At 48.7% G+C, this 20,775-nt stretch overlaps 1 protein-coding gene across 1 annotated transcript in view; it reads right to left on the reverse strand.

Moving 5' to 3' along the window:
• DNAAF11 (dynein axonemal assembly factor 11) overlaps positions 1-20,775 on the reverse strand; it is a 408,750-nt gene that overhangs the window by 121,004 nt on the left and 266,971 nt on the right. The window contains exon 10 of the mRNA XM_069621647.1: positions 1,999-2,094. Coding sequence (XP_069477748.1) covers positions 1,999-2,094 — 96 coding nt within the window. The remainder of the gene's footprint in view (positions 1-1,998; positions 2,095-20,775) is intronic.

Consider the following 20,775-nt stretch of genomic DNA (forward strand, 5'->3'; position numbering starts at 1 on the left):
GTGGGTCACAGTGGAACTGATCCACACAGGACCCAGGGCAGCCATCAACACCTGCATGCATTCTCATTGCTTCCAGTGGGTCACACAGTGGAATTGATCCACACAGGACCCAGGGCAGCCATCAACACCTACATGCATTCTCATTGCTTCCAGTGGGTCAGAGTGGAACTGATCCACACAGGACCAGGGCAGCCATCAACACCTACATGTATTCTCATTGCTTCGCATTTTGCTTCAGACATACTGTGAAGTACACGTTGGTAAAGACACAGGAGATACATTTGAAAACATTAAATAGATTACATTATTAGAAAACCCACAAAGAAAACATCAAAATCAAAAGAATGTGTTGCACCTGCAAGGCTATTGCTATCATATGGTGATTAAGCATGCATGTGATAGTATTATTAGTGTGCTTGGGGCTGCACTTGGCTTATAGATAGCAGAGCCCACTTTCACATGAGATGTTATAGCTTACATACAGTACATTTTTACATGTGGGTGCTACAAAGCAGCCTTGTCTGTGGTTAGTGCCTATAACCAAAAAGGTGATGCTCGGGGCAACCTTCCTAACCACCATTTTTTAGCCCGTCTGTGCCATTGCATAAGTGGTGTACAGCCATATGCAAGTCAGTCAGGTACTGCCACCAACAGAGAAGCCCCGCCCCAACTGCTAGGCCAGGTCCCCTCTGCACGGGAAAACAAGCAACCACTGACCTGTTTTGGCCTTGTTAGGTGCAACTTGGTTCACTATAGCGCAGCGAGCGAGGGACCCACGTTCGGGCATACCCTCTCTCACACAGGGAGACAAACTATAACCAAAAAAGTGATGGGTGAAAGGTTTTGAATACATCTGAACCACTAGCACTGCTCTGGGCAACCTTCCACACCACCGTTTTTTATCCCTTCTGCACCATCGCAAAAGGTATTTTAGGCCAGGTCACCTCTGCACTGAAACACAAGCAACCCCAGACTTCGGCCTTGTTGGGCCTCGTCAACTACTCCTCGCTGTTGAGGCACAATGAGGCCGAAACATGTCTGGGGTTGCTTGTGGTCTCGTGCAGAAGGCATGTGACCTAGCAGGTCGGGCTGGACTGCCCCTTTTCAGGTGGGGCCAAGCCTGATTTGCATATGGTCCTTCCCTTTTCTGTTATGGCTTGGCAGGCGAAGATCAATGGTCTGGAGGGTTGCCCAGAGTGATGCCAGAGGTAAACATACATTCTAAAACTTCCAGCCATCCCTTCTTTTGTTTTGCAGTAATGCCTAACAAAACCTCAATAAAATAAATCGTTACTATACCAGGCATATAATGGCAATAGTGGGGCATTTGAGGCTGCACTTGACATATGATGGCTGCATCTTTGATGCTATAGTTTTAATATAGTGACATACCAGAAATAGGATAGCATTATTGGGCCATGTGAGACTCAACATTATATGTGATGGCAGAGGCTGTGTCGTATTATACCTTACCATATGATGATAGCACCAGGCATATGGTGTCATTTTTAGGGTATGTGTGGCTGAATTTGGCATATGCAGCCAAAACCTATGGGCTTTTCCACTGCTTGCTATTAATAACACTAATCCGTTCATGTAAGGCGCTTCTCAAGCATAAGGTAATTTCACATGAGACATTCTCCAAGGATACAGGGCTTTCATTAAAAGCCCTTCCCCAGGAAGTGAGTCTAGCATTGCATGACGTGCCATTCATTTCTATAGCTCTTTGGGTAGGATATCTGCTGTGATGGCCAAACAGCCTACTCTGCAAGGACAGAATGTCGCAGTCCAGACTTTAAATGGCACTTTCTACAGAATGATTATTCTGCCACAATCATATTGTGTTTGTTCAATGAAAATACCACATGACAGTAAAACGGTGAACTGAGCTTCACTACATAATAAGATATTCCATGCTGCACCTGCACATGCTTCCACGGGGTGGCCAAAGTGGCATGGAACATTTAAATCGCTGCGTTTGTAGGAGACAGTCAATACCTTTGGCATGGTGATAAGTAAATGCCCAGTGGTTTGCGATCTCTTGGCAGAGCTGCTGTCCGGCTTCACCTCTGTAGGAAGGACCAGCTGGAATGCCTACAGGCAGAGATGAAAAGGTAACATTGCTAGTCACTATCCATGCATCCGGAAGAGTCTCACAGCAGGGAGCATAACACGTAGGCTACAGGTGCAAATACAATAATCTACAGAAAGGAAGATGCTTGTTTACATGTTGCTCAAGTGCAGCTATTCTACCAGCTTGTATACCTCGAGTTTATAAATAATCTATATAATACATGCTATACAGAAAAAGTATCATGCATTCATTGTTAAACTGGCTATGTTGTAGTGAGTAAAAAGTATTTTCCTTTGCATTTTTGGGAAATAACTGTTTCCATATGGATTAAAGGAGAACTGTTGACAATTGTGGTGAAGTGAAGCAGGTTGCTAAGTAGGAAATCTTTCAACAAACAGGAATTTCAGCACGCACACAATGCTTTATAACAGGTTTTCATGGAATCCTTCAGTATTTTTCTTTAGCCTTCTCTTAAGCTTAAAAAAGGGATGAAAATGGTACAATGTGAGGCCAGCGATCCATCACTAGTAGCTCATCAATGGGGGAAACTGGGCACCGCCCATCCATTTGTATAGACCTTGCTAGTCTTGCACAGTAAGTGTTACAGTACATTTGAATTATACAGCGAGTCACATGCAGACTTTACATTTAAAAATAATCTAAATTGATTTAGGTTCACTGCCCATGGAAACACAGGTGTCCCTAATGGACCGCACAGCGTTGAGCATGGGCCAGTGCCGAGGACATCAGAGGCCCAGACCCTGACCGTACAGAGCACTGAGAATAGGATGTAACTGTCATCCTTGTGCTCCAGGGTGCTGGAAAAATATTCAGTTTACCAAAATGAAGGCCTCTTCACCACTTCCACTATGCCTGTTTCAGGGCAGGGTATGGAGATAAGGGTGACCCCAACCCTGGCGTAGTTCCGGAGTAGAAGGAGGAGCATTGAAGGATACCTGTACTCCTAAACCTGCTGTAGCTAAGGTCGTCCAGAGCCTGTGGTGTGATAAAGAGATGGCTGCAGCCAAGGCCACGTTAAGTATGCATTATGGGCACACAGAGCAGAACAATGTTTTATAGTGACTCCACGGACATATGTTGTTCACATGGAGCATGAAAAGGTGTCTCAATGAACATGTGTTACAGTGGCAATGCTGGCACATACAATGTGGTTACAGGCATAACAAACATATTAAAAATAATGGCAATACTAGGATATAATGTGGGCACATGCATCAAGAGCATGTGTTGTAAATTGATCCTGTATTTTGTTGTTGATGTGGCATTTACTGGACTTTTTCAAGCATTACTCTTCAAAAAGGATTGCAAATCTGATGGCTTTTGACCTATAGGTTTGGACTAACAATGCTTGCACCAATTTGGGGACAATATTAATACTCGGACTGTGGGGCGAATTAAAGGCAAATGTAGACTGCCTGAATTCAAAACGAGAGACAGTGAAAAGTTGCACTGCTTCTTTAAGTGTAACATGTATGATTCAACTGTTTAGACAAATATTGTGCCAACAAATAAAGTGAATAGGTGCTGCCTTTTGTAGCGGACAGCAACTGATAAAAGACATGGCGGCTATGTCAATGTAGAGTAGGAGGTACCAAAACAATGCATAATTGTATTCATTAACATTTTCCTGAGTCACTTGCTTCCTTGGGAGACAGCACCCAAAACATGGTGCACATAGTGCCACAATTTAAATCATGCCAAGAACAATATGGGCCCTTGAGTACATTTCGTCCCAAAGAATAAGTTTGAATAACTTCAAGTGGACAGCAGTAAATGCTAAACCTCCCACCCCACAAGGTAAAAACACTGGGACCTCATCACAAGTCTGGCGGTAAACTGGCGCAATTACTGCTGGGCGCTAATAGAGTTACTACCGGGTTGTGCGGCGGAATCAGCACTGTATCACAACCTGGCGTGAACGCACCCCTGTCTGCGGCAGAAATGCTATTAGCTCCTGGTGGTAATTGCACCGGAATAAGGGCTACCGTTGAGAATGCGGCACCAATAGCACTACCGCCGGCAAACCCGGTGCTATTAGAGCTGGTGGAAATTGTGTCACCGCCGGAACAGGAAGCATCGCAGTGGCCATTTTGAAAAACACAATCCATTCAATATCTCCACTTTCTGCAGCCATCCGGTCCTGGAAAGCAGCAAAAATGTCCCAGGAGAGGACAAGAGGCAAGGGGGCCGAACATCACCTGCAAAAACATAAATTTAGCGAGGGGGAGCTGGTGGTCCTCAGATGAAGTAATTGCACACTGTGAGGAACTCTATGTAAGCCGCCAATGGAAGACCAGTGGGCAGTGCCGGACCCCCACCTGGAACTCCATCTCCCAGATGATGAAAGCTGTTTCAAGTGTACCCCCCATGATGGAGAGGACTGCCACCAAGCGGTGGAATGACCTCAGGGTCAGGGTGCAGGAACTGCTGTCCCAACAACGCCGGGAGTCCCTGGCAACAGGAGGAGGCACCACTGAGCCACTGGTCCTCACCGCCTGGGAGGAGAAATGTAGCACAGTACTGGACCTCAAGGGGATAGAGGGAGTCGGCAGTGTGGAGGCGGGTGCCAGCAGCCAGGAAAAGTGAACCCCTCCCCCACAATAAAAGCATGCACAAATGATAGCTCAGCATAAGATGCCCCAGTGGACAGGGACACAAGTCAGCAGACCCAGAAGCTGGGCCTGCCAACAGGGCAGAGTGACAGGGTGGCACTTCAGCCACCCTCCACAGCAGCCATGTGGCAGGGCACCCCTGAGTGTCACAGCAGCGGCAAGGGCAATAAAGTGAACCAAATGCCATAAATATCACACCCCTACTGGCGCACCCTATGCAAGTGGGATTGAGGTGCGTGAGTCACCTCAGCACTGTACAGCAGTTACACCAGCATGTTGTGGGCCCAGGTGGCCTGCCCCATAACGGCATGGCAGACAAGCCACAGGTAAGTGCACGTACTACACACCAACATGTGCCCAGCCTGCCAATCACTGTGCACCTCACTACAGCCCTGCTGGCTGAACAGCAGTAGCCCATGGAAAGAGGGGATGGACCACAAACATGCATGTCAAACATAAGCTGCCCCAGCATGGACACCCTGCCCTACCCAGACACAGGCCATAGGCCATGGGCCACACACCCATCGTTACAAGCAACCCCATGACGCTGGGCCCACATGCATCCTCCCATGACCAACCATGCCCATTTGCCCATATGTGTGGGGTCATAGCAATTGTGTCTTGCATGCCAACACAGCTGGGGGAACCATACCTGACAACATTTCCTATGTCCCCTACAGGCACTCACGCATCGCCAGAATCTTCAGAGGAGGAGGATGATGATGATGATGCAGGTCCATCAGGGAGTGTCGCATCCACCCCCTCAAGGTCTGCCACCACCGCCACCACCACCCCGCAAAGGCCGACGCAGGCCACACCAAGGTGGATGTCCCAGAGCATACCGCTGCAGCAGAGCAGGGCCAAGGCAACGCCCATGCCACATGCCACCAGGAGTCGTTCTGGGCACACTGCACCCACACTCACAGCTGTACACATGGACACTGAGACATGGACACTGAGGCCACACCTGCTGGCAGGGCGACTGAGGAACCACAAGGAGACACTAGCCGGGTGTCACCACCTGCCGTCAGGCCAGACCCCCCATAGAGCCCTCCATGCCGCCAGCGCACACGGACGTCAGAGCCGGATGCTGACACTCTGTCATATGGCTCCCCTGCATTCAGGCCTGTGCCATTACCAAGCCCCTCACCCAAACAGCGCAGTTCAACACACATCATGCTGTTGCAGAGTCTCAAGGACATTGAGCCCAAACAGCGGGAGATGGAGCAGATTGGCCACACACCTGCAGGCCATTCGGGACAGTATCAAGGGGGCGACCCGCAGGGTTGTGCGTGCCATGGCACGGAACAGGGCCGAGATGACAGGCAACATGTCTGCCCTGACACTGTACGCACTGGCAGAATCCATCTATCAGAGCACAGTGGTGCCACGGTAGCAGAACCTGGGGACAGGCTCCATCCCATCCACCTCCACCACACCCACACCCACAGAGGGGTCACAGCAGGGCATGCTGCGACAACAGTCACTGCACATTCCGTGCCCAAAATCACCCAGGCCGGCAGTGGGAGGGAGAGGCTATGGTTGTGAAGGACTCTGGGACACTGATTGCCATGAGTGGCCCTGCTGGTTGGTGATGGGAGGGGCTTGGGGGAATGGTGTGATGGGATGTAGGTGGTGGGAGGGGATATAGTGTGATGGGGAGTTGTTTGTGGGATGTGGGATAGTTTGGGCACTTAATAACATAAAAACCGCTGAACTAAATCAATGCGAGGACATTCCCGATTGTGTCATTGTTGTTTTTATTGATTGAGGTGGTGTTGTGTAGTCGTGCATGGCTTGTGCCACATGAAAAGTCAAAGGAAATTGTCTATCAGTCCCAGGCATGCCAATCTCCCATCTATCACGTCATCTCTGGCAATGAGTCCATTTGCCTCAGCCACAGGTACTTCATCCTCATCTTCTGGGGGTGGCATGCCCACGTCAGGGCGTAGTGGAACATTTCTTCTCAGGCAGATATTGTACAGCATGGTATACAAAAGCACAACTGTACCCACTTTCTCTGGAGCGCACATCAGGACTCCGCCGCTATGGTAGAGGCAGCGGAAATGTGCCATCCGAAGGCCGAATGTACTCTCGATGCACACTTGGGTTATGCTGTGAGAGTTGTTATAGGCAGTCTCTGGCAGTGTTTGTGGATCACACACAGGGGTCATTATCCAGGGCAGCTGTGGGTATCCGGAGTCACCTGCACGGGGGAGGCTCAGGCATTAGACATTATGTAAGGTGTGGGGTTGGCCTTACAGAATCAGGTCAATGGACTACTTGTGCATGCACATGAACCATAATTTCACAGCATTTGTCTATTCTATGTGTCTGTGCAGGCAGTGTTACTCGTGACATGCATTGTTTGTGCTTCACATGCACCCTGTTCCCTTGCAGCATGTTATGTAAGGTGTCTGTCGGTGACATGTGCAGCGGACATGGTGGCTTTCATGTGGCAGTGCATTCACACCATGCATGTGGCATGCTGGGTTCCCCATGGGCCCTCCCTGGGCATCTGGTGCCAACGGGTGGGCATTGTGGGTGGGCCGCACATGGTTGCATGGCTGTGGTACTGGCAGGGTTGTTGTGTGAGACAATGCAGCCATTTGTCAAAATTGATTTGGTAAGTGCATGTTGCATTGTGATAGCTGTAGTCATGTTGGTGTATATGGTTGCTACTGTATGTGTACAACTGCTTCTCCATGCCGGTAAATCTGATATGTGCATGCTCCCTGGCCTGTACTGTGACAATGGTGTGGGAGGAGGTGGAGTACAGATTTCACATTTGCTTGTCATGTCATCCTTTGTGTAGTCATTTGCAACCCCCGGCCTCCATTTGGGCATGTGCTTTGCAGCGCATGTGTACTGGCTTTTCCACTCACCCACTATCTAGGTCCATTGCCCTCTTTACCACTCCATGTATCCAGGCAGAGTGCTTTTCTGTTGGAACATGGCATCATGGGTGGAACCAGGGTAGCGGGTATAGCAGTGGGTGATGTACAGGTTGGGGTCGCAAGTCACCTGCACTTTCAGGGAGTGGTAGTGCTTAGGGCTTCGGTGTACTGCTTCGTGGGCATGAGGGACCACCAGCGCAACATGGATACAGTCCAGGCAGTGATCACATTTGGCATTTGGGCAATGGCACAGGACTGTATCTTCATGGCACTGACCTGGGCTGAGGTGGTGGGCAGTGAGATGTGGCGTTGCACTTGAATGTAGGCTGTGCGAAGCCGTGCATCATGGCCACAGAGTGTTGGAAGGAGCCAGTTCCAAGAATTTGTAGGACATAAACTAGCTTCAGCAGTGGGGGCACAGCTGTCTGGATGTTGATCCTGCTCCCTATGTCGTCCTTTATTGTTATGCTCTCCCTGTTGAGGCGGTACAGGGTGACCAACTGGCTGTCGGTGAGGGTCCAGGGTGAGGGCCTAACCCTGGGGATCGGTGCACGCCTTGATTGGGCCCTCCTCCTCCTCCCCCATCCCCCATCTACACCTGTGCTCCCTGTGCCCTGGCCTGGTTGTCCTGCCTCTCTACTTCCAGGTGCAGCATGAGCAGCTGCCTGTCCCAGATCAGTGTCTATTGGCAGCATGGTGTTGTTTCGGGTATGGGTGTGCCTTAAGTACTCATCTGGGGTGAATTGGGATCACCTGTTGCTTCATTTCAGGCACCTGTGTTAATTTACCTCCAGCTGTAAGCTGGAGGTTACTACCCTGTCTTTCTGGTGGTATTAGGTTTTCGGCGCTAATTGCCCCTGACATGGATTTATGAGGTTGCTGTGTTTGCGCCTTGTGTGGCCGGCTGTAATAGCGTTGGATGTAATAGTGCCGGCTGCTTTTGCAGTCAGTGGTATTTGAGCTGGCTTATCATCTGCCAGAGCTGTATTGGTGGCACTAATTCCGTTACCGTCGCTTTTAAGTTTACCGCCAGACTTGTGATGAGGCCCTATGACTGTGTCTTCCATAATGTACCTGTAAATCCTCAAATACGAAGGCCCAATTGTGTCCGACTGTGGTACAGAAAGGAGCTTTAAAGTGAGAAAAGTCAATTAGATCATCCTGTAACTTTATAGAATGCTGCCATGTTTTTCAAAGAGGCTAGTTTTTAAAGTACATCAAAAATTTCACTAAAATGCAGAGTCTGCACATTCTGTAATGTAAATTGCGTATTGTGTATGTATTCAGAGTTACAAATACCTTGTTTCGTACATGGGAAAGTATGGTATTTTGTAGGGGTTAACATTTTGTCATTACAAATAGAATTGAATAGGCCTTTCTGGCATACAGGAACATAGGTTGCAATTAGTTGGTTTGGGGCAATGTTCCAATGAAATCTCTGAGGAACTCACTTCACTTCAGCCTTGCATGCAGGTTCTCATGTGAGGGGGAGGGGGTTAAGATTTCCATGGCGCTAGCCTGGGCCTTTCAATGTGGAAATATGTATTGTGTACTTTATTCATGGAGAACCCATTTACTTCCTAGGACAAAAGGCCTTGAGAAGAGACCCTGTGAGTAATGAAGAGCCCTCACCTTTGGAAGTCCATTTAAGAACAAGATCTTCTTATAAATACACCCTAAATTACCAACAAAAATGTAATTCATGGTGTTTACATAGATTAAGGTCTGAAGTGACCAGAGAGTCATGGCTCTAGCCGGATTTCAAAGAATACATTATTGTGCTTCTTTCATTAAATAGGCCACATTGGTGTTCAAATGGAATCACAACAAAGGGACCTGTCCTATGGCCCAAATTAATAATTGGCTGAGAGACCTCTTAGCATCATGAGTTTCATTACCCCAGAGGCAAAACCAAGGCTGGGAATCATTAATAAATTATGCACCATTATAAAGTGGCATAACATTTGCATATGGAAACAATTTAGGCTTATACCGTTGGAACCATTCTAGGTACAAACATGGGACTGGGTGCATTTAGAAGCTAAGGGGATCCTCCCTTTGCCAACAAATGTGCATTCTCTATGATTTTTAATAATTAATACAATAACTAATAGTCATAGATTATGCAAATATACAGCACAACTTCATGCCACATATGCACATGTGTGTTCCGGAGATAGAAGTACATGAATCCGTATATTACTAATGCAGAAGGTTGCTACCAGAAATATTAGAATATAAAACATTCTGCAGTAAAGAATATTAAGAGTAGATTGGGTCCCCACCATTTTCTGGTCGCAAGTAAAGAAATTATAATCATCCAATGATGATTGCAGGTGTACAGCGGCTGGTTCCCTCCAAGCAGCTGTCTCTTCCTCCACACTAAGGGTCTCGTCACTTTTACATTCCTCTCTACAACAACTATGAGGCAGGCCAATGGAAAGATTGCGCGAATCACATAGTGTCACATAATTATTATGTAAGCATGGCAATGTTGGACACTTTAAATACTGTGAGCACAGAGGGCAAAGAGTTCTGACATTGGAAAAACTGCAGGAAAGAATACCCCCTGGCATTATGAATGGAAGAATTGGAGAGAGGCCAAGTTAAGGGCTGCACAAAGAAGAAAAAAAAATACTGTTTCCGGGGCAGAGTTCTGTACACAATGGGACCTTATAAGAGGGGATCTGAGGCTGTCGTAACTTAATGAAAGCAGATCTGGAGGGGGCCCAGCTGACAGAGATTATCCAGATCACTCCTAAAACTGAAAGCTTCTTCTCAAAATAGAGTATGAGATTTCTCCAAAAAGAAATGATATATGTTTTCTTGCTAAGTCCCAGAAAGGGGGTGGTTTGTGAAGATGTTATCAAAATACATGTATTTAAATGAGAAGTAAACTGTGTAATCTCACTGCATGTAAAATTAAGTGAGATATCGATTTAGTTGTGTGCACAATTATATACATATAACACGTCTGCTTATTTGTCGCGCAGCTCTTTAAAAATCATAAGCTCATTACAATGTACACAGAGGGCCTCTATACAAATTTGGCACTTAGGCCAAAAATGGTGGTAATGCAGTGGTAATCTCTGCATTACCACACTGCTGAACTATGGAAACCCCTCCAGCAGAATGTTGGAGGTAATTCCTCTGCTTTACAGCCAAAAAATGTCTAAATCAGCAGAATTACTGCCAGGGGTAATTCTTTTTTTAAAAACTTTTGTTTATTGGCAGAAAGTTAAGACAGGTACAGCACAGATTGCACAGAGACAAGCAAACACCTTATTAGCACATACACGCAGTATATCATGATTAATTCAAACAGTTCAGGGTGGGGAGGCCAACGCAAGCAAACAACATAATAGCACATAGAAGCATTATCTAATGAATAGTTCGGACATTGCAAGCGGGGGAGGGTTGACCTCCTGGAGAGGCGCAAAAGTCATATTTCTTATGGAATGTTGGGTTGGGCTGATGGGGGGGGTAGAGCTCCATTCAACCTCATCTCTATTATTCCGGTAGCTGCAGAAGTCTGACAACACATTTTTGGGGCAGGATGGCATGGGGAGGGATCTGATATATTCTTCTTCACACATTTGTTCCCAAGTGAGTGCTTTCAACCACATCGTAAGGGTGGGGGGGGGGGTTATGGCGCTTCCAGCATTGCAATATGCATCTTTTGGCGACAATAGCACTTACATTTAAGAATTTTGACATTTTCCTTTCATTTTCTCCAGCTCAAACACTGCATAACAGGGCCAATGGGTCGAGGTCTACTGGGGAACCAATTATCTCTGATAGCGCCCCCGTCACGTCCACCCAAAACGAATTTAGCACAGCACAGGACCAAAACATGTGTACGTGATCTTCCTCTACTGATTTGCATTTCGGACATGTGTGAGTCTGGGTGCGTGTGAATATCGCTACTCTGTGTGTAGTAGAGCCTGTTGAGGAGCTTGAATTGTATGCAACGGAATCTGGCGCTTAGGGAGACTTTGCGCGTGTGTGAACACATTTTACTCCACATTTCTTCAGTAATTTCCGTTTCCAGCTCCCTAGCCCATGCCTCCCGCGGTTTGAGGGATCTAGCCTCTATTTTCCCCAGCTGCATTTTGTACAGAGAAGATATTATGCCCCAACCTGTTACGGAATTTGCTATATATTGGATTTCGGGTGAGTCTGGGGGTTCATCCGGGTACGAAGGCCACATAGCTCGTATCGCTGCTCTGAGCCTGTATTATTGTAACATCTCGAGCGTGGAGTTAGAGTGCTCAGGCCACCATGTCTGAGGGGCAACAAATGTACCATCGGGGAATAGGTCGGTTAGGGCTTGGTAGCCCAAGTTTTCCCAGTGTCGCATGAGGTGCTGGTCGTGTGTTTTCGGGGGAGTCCGGGAAACTGCCATATGGGATGCCACTTATAGTATGGATATTGCTCTTGTTTAGAGCGCAGGATATTATTCCAAGCTCTGATCGTGGTGGCCACCGGGTCTGACGGGGCGTCTGTCTGAAATGTGCGGTGCAGGTCATAATGTTGGTACCATCCCCCGCCAATTTCTCAAATTTTACATGTGGGGGCGGATTCAAGTGGGTGTACCAGTGGGTAGCGTGTTGTGCCTGTGCCGCGTTCCAGTACAGTGATAGATCTGGGGCTGCCAGCCCCCCTTTTCCATAGGGTAAGGTCATATGTTGCCACTTCTTGCGGACCGATCCAGAGTGCCAGAGGAATTGGGCGCACTCCGAATGGAGCCTCTTGAAGTATTGCTTCCCGGGCCATACTGGTACGTTGGCAAAGATGTAAAGGAGCTTGGGGACCACTATAATTTTTATTAGGGAGAGTCTGCCCGCGAGGGAGAGTGGGAGATTGCGCCATTTAAGCATCTTAGATTCGATGAGCTGTGCCACAGTCTCATAGTTGTCCACAAGTAAGGAAGCTTTGGTTAGTGAAACTTGCACCCCAAGTTACCTGATGCCACCCGGGGACCAGCGTATGGGGTATTCACATGCCAGTTGTTGAGTTGTTATAGTCAGAGGGAAAATTTCTGATTTAGAATAGTTAATGGTGAAACTGGAGTACGTACCTATTTTGGTTATATCTCGGATGATCGGGTCAAGGTATGTGGAGGGGTTCCTGACGTACAAAAGTACGTCATCTGCATACAGTGAGATAATTTCCAGAGTGTCCTGTAAGCGAATACCTTTCCAGGTATGTCGTTCCCGTCCGTGATCTGCCATAGGTTCAATAGCGAGCGCAAAAAGAATGGCGGAGAAAGGGCATCCCTGCCGAGTGCCTCTGTATAGCGCGAAAGGAGAGGAGGGGATAGAGTTGACCAGTACTCTGGCCATTGGACCTTTGTAAAGTAGTTTTATATAGGAAATCATATTTGGCCCTACTCCCATTTTCTCCAGCACGGCCCACAAGTATTGCCATGAGACCATATCAAATGCCTTTTGGGCGTCTAGTGTCACCGCCACTGTGTCAGCATTCTGATCAATTCTGTACAGCACATTGAATAGGCGACGGATGTTAAGTGACGTAGAGAGCGACCAGGAACAAATCTGCTTTGGTCGGCATGGACCAGATGGGGCATGAATGGGAGGAACCTGTTGGCGATTATCTTGGCAAAGATTTTCATGTCCGTGTTGATGAGGGATAGGGGCCTGTATGACCCGCATTCGTCTGGGGGTTTCCCAGGTTTGGGGAGGACTATTATTAGGGCTTCTCTTAAGGAGGGGGGGAGGGTGTTTAATCAGAGTGATTCGGTCCAGACCCCGTATAAAACAGGTGCTAATATGGCAACATGTTCCTGATAGAACTCAGATGTGAGCCTGTCTGGGCCTGGAGCCTTTTTCTTAGGAAGGTCTGAAATTACCTGGACTATTTCATCTAAGGTGAACGGAGTGTCGAAACGGTCCCTGGTGTCCTGGGAGATAAGGGTCATAGGAATGCCTTCCAGCAGGTCATCCAAATCATGGGCTGTGTGTTCAGGCTGGGGGCCATATAGGTTGGCATAAAAGCTGGAGAAGGTGTCAAGAATGGATTGGTCCGACCAGTGCCTTAGACCCTTTTCGTCAATGATGCTGTCAATTCGGGTCCTGCCACCCTCCGCCCGCACCAGCTTGGCCAGGGTTCTACCAGGTCTGTCTCCCTCCCCATATTTTCAGGCAGCTACGGGGCGAGCATAATATTGCATCTCACCTAAGGCATGCGACTCAAATTGTTACAGTTCTGTTCTGATATTTGCAAGGGTTGCTGGGGCTGGAGTGGAGGCATATTCCTGTTCTAGGGATTTGAGCTTGGTTTCAGAATTGTTTAGGGCTTGCCTTATGGTTTTAAGTACCCCGGCTTCCCTGGAGATGCACATCCCTCTGATGTAAACTTTAAATGCCTCCAAGCGGGTCCCTTCAGAAGTGTCGGATGTATTATTATTTTCAAAGAATGTGTTTATATTTGCTAGGATCTCAGCTTTGAAGACAATGTCGGATAGGGCGTCAGATTTGAAGCGCCCGCAGGTCGGGGCCCTATTGTATTACCGAGTTGGATCTGCAGCAGCACGGGGGAGTGGTCAGAAAGCGTACGTGCAAGGATCCTAACTTCTGAAACCCTACCCACTCGGTTACCAGACAGGAGAAACAAATCTATTCATGAGGAACTGCACGTGTAGTCTCTTTCCTGGGGATAGAGCGTTCTCCACACATCATGTAAATTCAGGGATTTCATGTGTGTATAGAGTCGTTTGGCCGCTCGAGTCATGGACCTACGAGTAGTCGCTGTTCTATCTAGGACATTATGAAGTATCAGATTCATGTCCCCCCCCCATATGATGGGGACGTCTAGATATCTCATAAAGATGGCGGTCACCTCATCAAAGAATTCAGGGCAATCAGTGTTGGGCGCATATGAGTTGACAAGCAGGCATTCTTCGTTAGCCAAAGTGCAATGTAGAATGAAGTATCTACCTTCTGCGTCAATGTGGGATGTGTGGAGTATGAAGTTCATCGACTTATGGATGAAAGTAAGAACTCCCATAGCCTGTGTGGAATATTGGGTGTAGTATCTGTTGGGGCCCCAGGATTGCACTAGGTTTGATGACAAGTGTTGCGTGTGTCTCCTGCAATAGGAGGACCTTAACCCCATGTCTTTGTGCGTAAACCGTGATCCTGCGAGACTTCGTAAAGTTCGTTAGTCCCCGAACATTCCATGTCATCATTTTGATAGCCATACAAATAACTTATGGGACATCCCTAGTGTAGAATCTTTCTCTGACAACCGCCATACGTGCTGCAGCGGCGCAAGAACGCCTCTCTTTAAAACCAGTCCCAACCATCTTGCCATTTTGTGTATAACATTGCCCAACTTTTCCACCCCCACCCTCACCGCCCTGTTCAAACTAGCAGTGTGTAGATACCCACCCTTAGAGCCAACAACTACGTGCCATCCCCAACTCGGCCACGCTAGAAAAATCGCCCAACCGGGGCTTTAACACAAACAATTCGCCTTATAGGGTATTGCAGCTGCAGTGGGGGCTGCCGCTGCTGTCCGACCCACATTAGTTGATCGAATTTTGATGACACATCATAGATCTATTGAACGGCTAGTAAAACTTAAGTTACAGAGCAAGGATACACAAGTTCTAGGGTAGCAAGGTCATAGCTGGTACTGCCATAGGCCAGTGCGTGACAGTGAGGCTTGGCTTTCAATGTTCGGGCCCTGTGAGCCAGGCAAGCCGAGGGCGTATACCCCTCAAGGAATTGTGCTCTTAATATGATGATGTTAGGCTACAATGGGCTCGCAGTGGGACGATGAGGGAGGAACCTACAGCCCAGTGGGGGAGCCAACCGCCTGTCCGCCACGGCCACTGGGTTCTTACAGTAGAGGCCTGGAAGTCCTGGAATTAGTCAATGCCCACCGGGTCCCCTGGGGGATCCACCAGTGGGATCTGCGCCTTGATGAACTTAACAGCCTCGTCCGGGACCATGAAGAAATAGAGATTGTTGCAATGGGTAAACTTTAGCCGAGCAGGGAAAAGCATCGCATATTCGATTTTCCTGTCTCTTAACATCTTATGATAAGATATGATATGATAAGGCATTTGTAACGCGCCTATACACAAGTGTTTCAAGGCGCGACCCCACTGAATTGGCGTCTCTCCATCTGCACTCCCACTGAAAAATAAGGGAAAATCCTGATGATATTTGAATCAAGCTTTAGTTCCCCTTTCTCTCTGGCCAATCGGAGTATGTGGTCTCTGTCCTTATAACTCAGTAGTTTTGCGATTATTGGTCTGGGGAAGTCTCCTGGTTTAGGCCGCGGCACCAGGGAGCGATGCGCTCTTTCGACTGTGAAGAATGGTGAGAGCTCGGGGTTTTCAAGAAGGTCTTTGATGAGTTGTTCGACCGCAAGCTCCATGCGACCCTTTAGTGCAGACTCGGAAACCCCTACAATGCGAATGTTATTTCTTCAGGACCTCGATTCGAGGTCATCGCACTTAGCCTTGACCTGTTTCATGTCGCAAACGAGCTCTGTGCCTGTGTTTTGTAGGGTATGAACGTTGTCCTCAGTAGTTCTTATTCTTTGCTCCACCTCGGTGATCCTGGCCCCATGCTGGTCGATTTTCGCTTTCAAAGAGGCTACATTTGCACTGATATTGTCTAGCTTTTCATGGAAGGCTTCAAAGTTTTTGGCCATGGATTCCATCACCACGGATAAGTCTGGTTGCGGGGGGTCCGGCAGGACCTCACCATCCTCATGTGCAGCAGAAGAAGACGACGACTGGTCCGCTCTGGGCGATACTCTGGTGAACCTGTCCAGGGCGCCTGCTTTAGCGGCAGCTCGCACCCTGCTAGGCATTGCAGTGGTAGGAAACAGCGTCTGAATAGCTACGGTTAAGTGTGGCCGGAGGTTGGGCCCTCAAAGAGAGAATGGAGGGTGGGCCAGCAGGTGCCGCGCGTCAACAGCTTAAGAGCGGTAGAATTAATACTGTCCAGAATGGGGAGGGGAGGCCAGTTTGTAGCAAGGCAGTGACGGCGGGTCCGCTGCAGGCAAAGAGAGGTCAGGGGGGGCGCAAAACGCTGGATCCGGCGAGCCCTGTATAATTAGTGTCGCTCAGAGATATACTTGAGTGCGCAGGGCAACGAGAGACAGGTAGGGGGCCGCCCACTGGCTGAGGAGGTGGCACCATAGCGCTGTGTTCAGCTATGGACGTTGCTCGAGTGGGGTAATACTCCCGACAGTGGCCTCATCACCGTCTCAGATCTGCAGCAGGAGAATCACAGGATGTTGCGCTTCCGACCTGTAGAGGGTGGCCAAGGGGGTGGTGGGAGCACAATTTCAGCGGGTGCTCCCAGGGGGCCCAACATGCCGTGGGCGGGGAGAGCTGGGGGGGAGCAGGGAGAGCCCCCCTGGATACACTCCTCCCCCCTGGTTGTATTATGGCTGGTTCAGAAGCAGGTAGCAAGGTGAGTTAAGGGCCACCGCTTGACTGGAGCAGAGGGGTGCAGTTTAGTCTATAACACCCACCTCACAGCCTCCCGGGTGGCTGAACCCGTATGTCCTCAGGCATAAGAACACCTCCACAGGAGGCAGCACCCCGCTCCACGGCGACGGGCCGAGATCCAGGGTCAATGAGGTGCGGGGGCCGTGGGCAGCCGGAGGCAAGCGCTGCGATCCCCAACCGGCCGCGCGGTGGCCCAGCGCCCCCCGGCCCAGGTGCGTAAGGAAGGCCGTGCTGGTAGGTCTGCAGTGAGGGGAGTGGGTCTGTGGTTGTAGAGGGCCACGGGGGGAGCAGCGGCCACGTCCGGCGACCGCTGCCGGTAGCCGATGTTTGTTGGGGGAAGGAGCAGCTTCACTTGTACGACATCCCCGGAGCAGCACGTAGTGCGGGCGGTCCCCGCTTCTCAGACCAAGGGGGATGCGTCTATGGATGGGCGCAGGGGGGCTCCAGCCCAGCCCGCAGTGGCAGGAGCCGATCAGGGCGCCGGCCAGACCTGGCCGCCCCCGGACCCCAGCCCCGAGCCACACCGGCGCACACACCAGAGCGGGGCAGTAGGTGGTCCAAGGTCTCGGCACCCCGGCACCAGCAGGGAGGCGGACCGTTCCGGCGAGGAGGCGCCGCAGGGAGCCCGTAGCTGGCGGCTCCGAGGAACATACACAGCAGCGCCGCTTGGCGCGAACGGCCACAGACAGGCCGTGCAAGCAGGCCGCCCAACGCCACAGGCCCAGGTGTTGAGTATGCCGGCTCCAGGTGCCGGTTTCCCTCCAGACTTCAGCCACGCCAGTAGGAGAATGGCAGAGTACGAATCGTGGCAGTAACGTCAGGAAATACTGCGGATTAGTGCTGATATTTAACGGATTCACGTGGGCAGGAACGGAGGTCACTGGCTAAGCAGCCATTTTCCTCGGCTGCTCAACAGCGCCCCCCCGGCAGGGATAATTCTGACGAAATTCCCATGGAGTCGTATGGACTCCAATGAATGGGGACTAACACTGCCTACCACAACTTGTAGTCTGCTGGTAATTCTGCTGGACCAAGTGGTGCTAACTGTAAATCCGTTTGGTGGTATCTCATCGGATTTACCGCTGAGATACCACGCAACTTATATTAAGGTCCAAAGTGTTTTCACAGAATTGTTGACATTGTGCTGTAAGATGAAGACATTAATAGCAGAGCCTAGTGAAGAATTGTCGTGCTGTTTGTCCTGTAAAGGCCGTAGTTAGTTAATAAGAAATGGGAAATGAGAGGGCTTTTAATTGTGTCATTTCTGCTCTTATTAAACTTCTATGAATATAAATCCCATGAAATCCCCTCACTCTTGAATACATAGAACAGAAAAATAATCTTGCACCAGTGACACTTAATGTGCTAAATAAAAGGGGCGGGACACTTATACCTGTTTATCAAAATCCTAAACCCATTCTCACAGGTTGAGCGGGTGAACCGAAATTCTGTGTGTTCTGAATCAATAGCACAGACTGCTAACCCAAAACCTGCAGAATTCCAATGAAATTTACTGTGAGCATATTGTAAACTTCACACACATGTTAGCAGCCCACAGCGCCATAATTACATAGGAAGTATAAGACAGTTCCCCTATAATAGCATTTGTTTGTAATATCTGGGGAAAGCGTAACGTTATATGCAGTTTAAGGATGTTAGCATATTAGATAAAATAAAATATTTTGATTGCTATGTGGCACATTTAAACCCAGTGGCAGGCAAGCAGCAGAGATACAGTTTGAATGTTTTAGTTACTCAGACCTCAATATGTATAAAGACATTTTCATGGAAATGAATGCTTGCATTTGAGAAATGCAGAAACGGTGGTATGTCAGAATTAGGAGAAGGACACTGTAAGGGTGCAGAAGTAGGAGACTGATGCACATATTGTTGGTTATAGACTTTTGTCAATAACCCAAAGGAAAAGGGAATCCCTAACTATCCCTATTTCTAAGAGGGGTTTTCCTGCCTCAAATAAACTAAGGATTCTGTCAGGAGGTCTTGTCAGCAGTAAATGGTTCACTGTCGTGTCGGATACCTAATTCCTTCCCTTACATTCTAAATCTACTAAATAAAAAGGATGATCTTCTCAGTTCAGAAGGATGGCTCTCTCTCCATGGACGATTTCCCCACCTTCAGTTATAGGAAAAACAAAATGTCCTTCGTCAAGGGCAGAACATCAAAAATAAAGCCTCAAATGGTTCAGTGGACTGTCTCTTCATCAGGGTTATTAAGAACATAAAGTCTTATCTTCACTTCATGTTCAAAAACTCCTGGGGGAATGTTTCCGTTACTCCAGGTCTTTCACAGCTTTCTAACGATGTCAAGAGAATGACTTCTTCTGTTGGTGGTTTGTAGAATGTTCACCAAAACACCAGGGGGTATGACTCCCTTGCCCTGGTCTCAGACTTTCTTTCACCGCCAATCTGGCTTTTCACTTGCCTAGGTATTACCATTACAATTTTCTGAAACTGTGTCAAAGGTAGTGCTTCCTTTCCCTTGTTTTTGCTCTTCGTATCACAGTCAACCTGGCTCTCTTCGCTGTCAGGCACTGTGGCTATCAAGATTGATGAGGATACTTCAATGGGTGCGGGTCCCAGACTTGCATGCAAAATCCACCTGCTATACTCTCCTGCCAGGTACCCATATTATGAGGATCAACAAAGATGCTCTTATGGGTGCGTGTCCAAGACTCGCAGACACAGTCCACCTGGTACACTCCCCTGCCAGGTACCCATATTATGAGGATCAACAAAGATGCTCTTATGGGTGCGTGTCCAAGACTCGCAGACACAGTCCACCTGGTACACTCCCCCCTGCCAGGTACTGTGACTATGATAATTAGTCAAGAAGGTTTGATTGCTTTTGTGGGTGTGGGTCCCAGACTCACACTTTCTTCTCTCACCGTTCAGTCCACCTGGTTTACTATTAGGCCAGCTACTGAGACTGTGATGAGCTTGGATACTTTCAAAACTTCTTATATTCTTAAGGTTGGCGTCCAAGACTCTTGTTTCCCTCCTGGTTCCCAGCTTCTACACCATTGCTTTGAGCTCCTTTCCCCTCCCCTCACACTCAGGTACTTGCATCTATGGTCTGTGATGCTCTCAAAGCTCAGGGGATGCTTCTGGCCCGCCTCTGTGTTTCCTTATTGGTCAGAGGTCAGCTTCTGCTTGCAGCGGCTCCGCGAGGCAAATGTCCTTCCGGTGATCGTGCTTTTTGCTCTACATGTTCGCCATCCCAACGGGGCACCAGGAGCTGTTCCTTCTTCCTTCGTGGAGTGCTCCCTCGACAATGGACCCTCCTTGTGGTGGTGTGCTTCCTTTGTGCATTCCGGCCTGCCTTCTCTCCAGCGCTTCCTTCGCGGAACTCCTGGTACCGCCAGGCAGGGCTTGACATTAGTCTGAGTCCTTCCTCAGTTGTTATACACCGATCAAGTCCATATTGACTAGACTGCTCACTTTGGTTCTGCGCGGTACTCTTTAGTACTCCATGCCTCCTCCTCGTCCTAGTACTAAAGGAATCAGTTTCCCAAGAACTAAAAGAGTCCACCCTCGTCTTGGTATTAGGAAGGGAGACTATCTGGATAGTCCTTGCTTTTCCTCTTCCCAGTACTTCCCATATTGGAAGTATAAGAGAAACATATGGGAACAGTGGGAATGGTACTGGTATGGGTTG

Source organism: Ambystoma mexicanum, chromosome 5q (assembly GCF_040938575.1).
Source record: "Ambystoma mexicanum isolate Mex_15411 chromosome 5q, UKY_AmexF1_1, whole genome shotgun sequence".
Classification (NCBI taxonomy): domain Eukaryota; kingdom Metazoa; phylum Chordata; class Amphibia; order Caudata; family Ambystomatidae; genus Ambystoma; species Ambystoma mexicanum.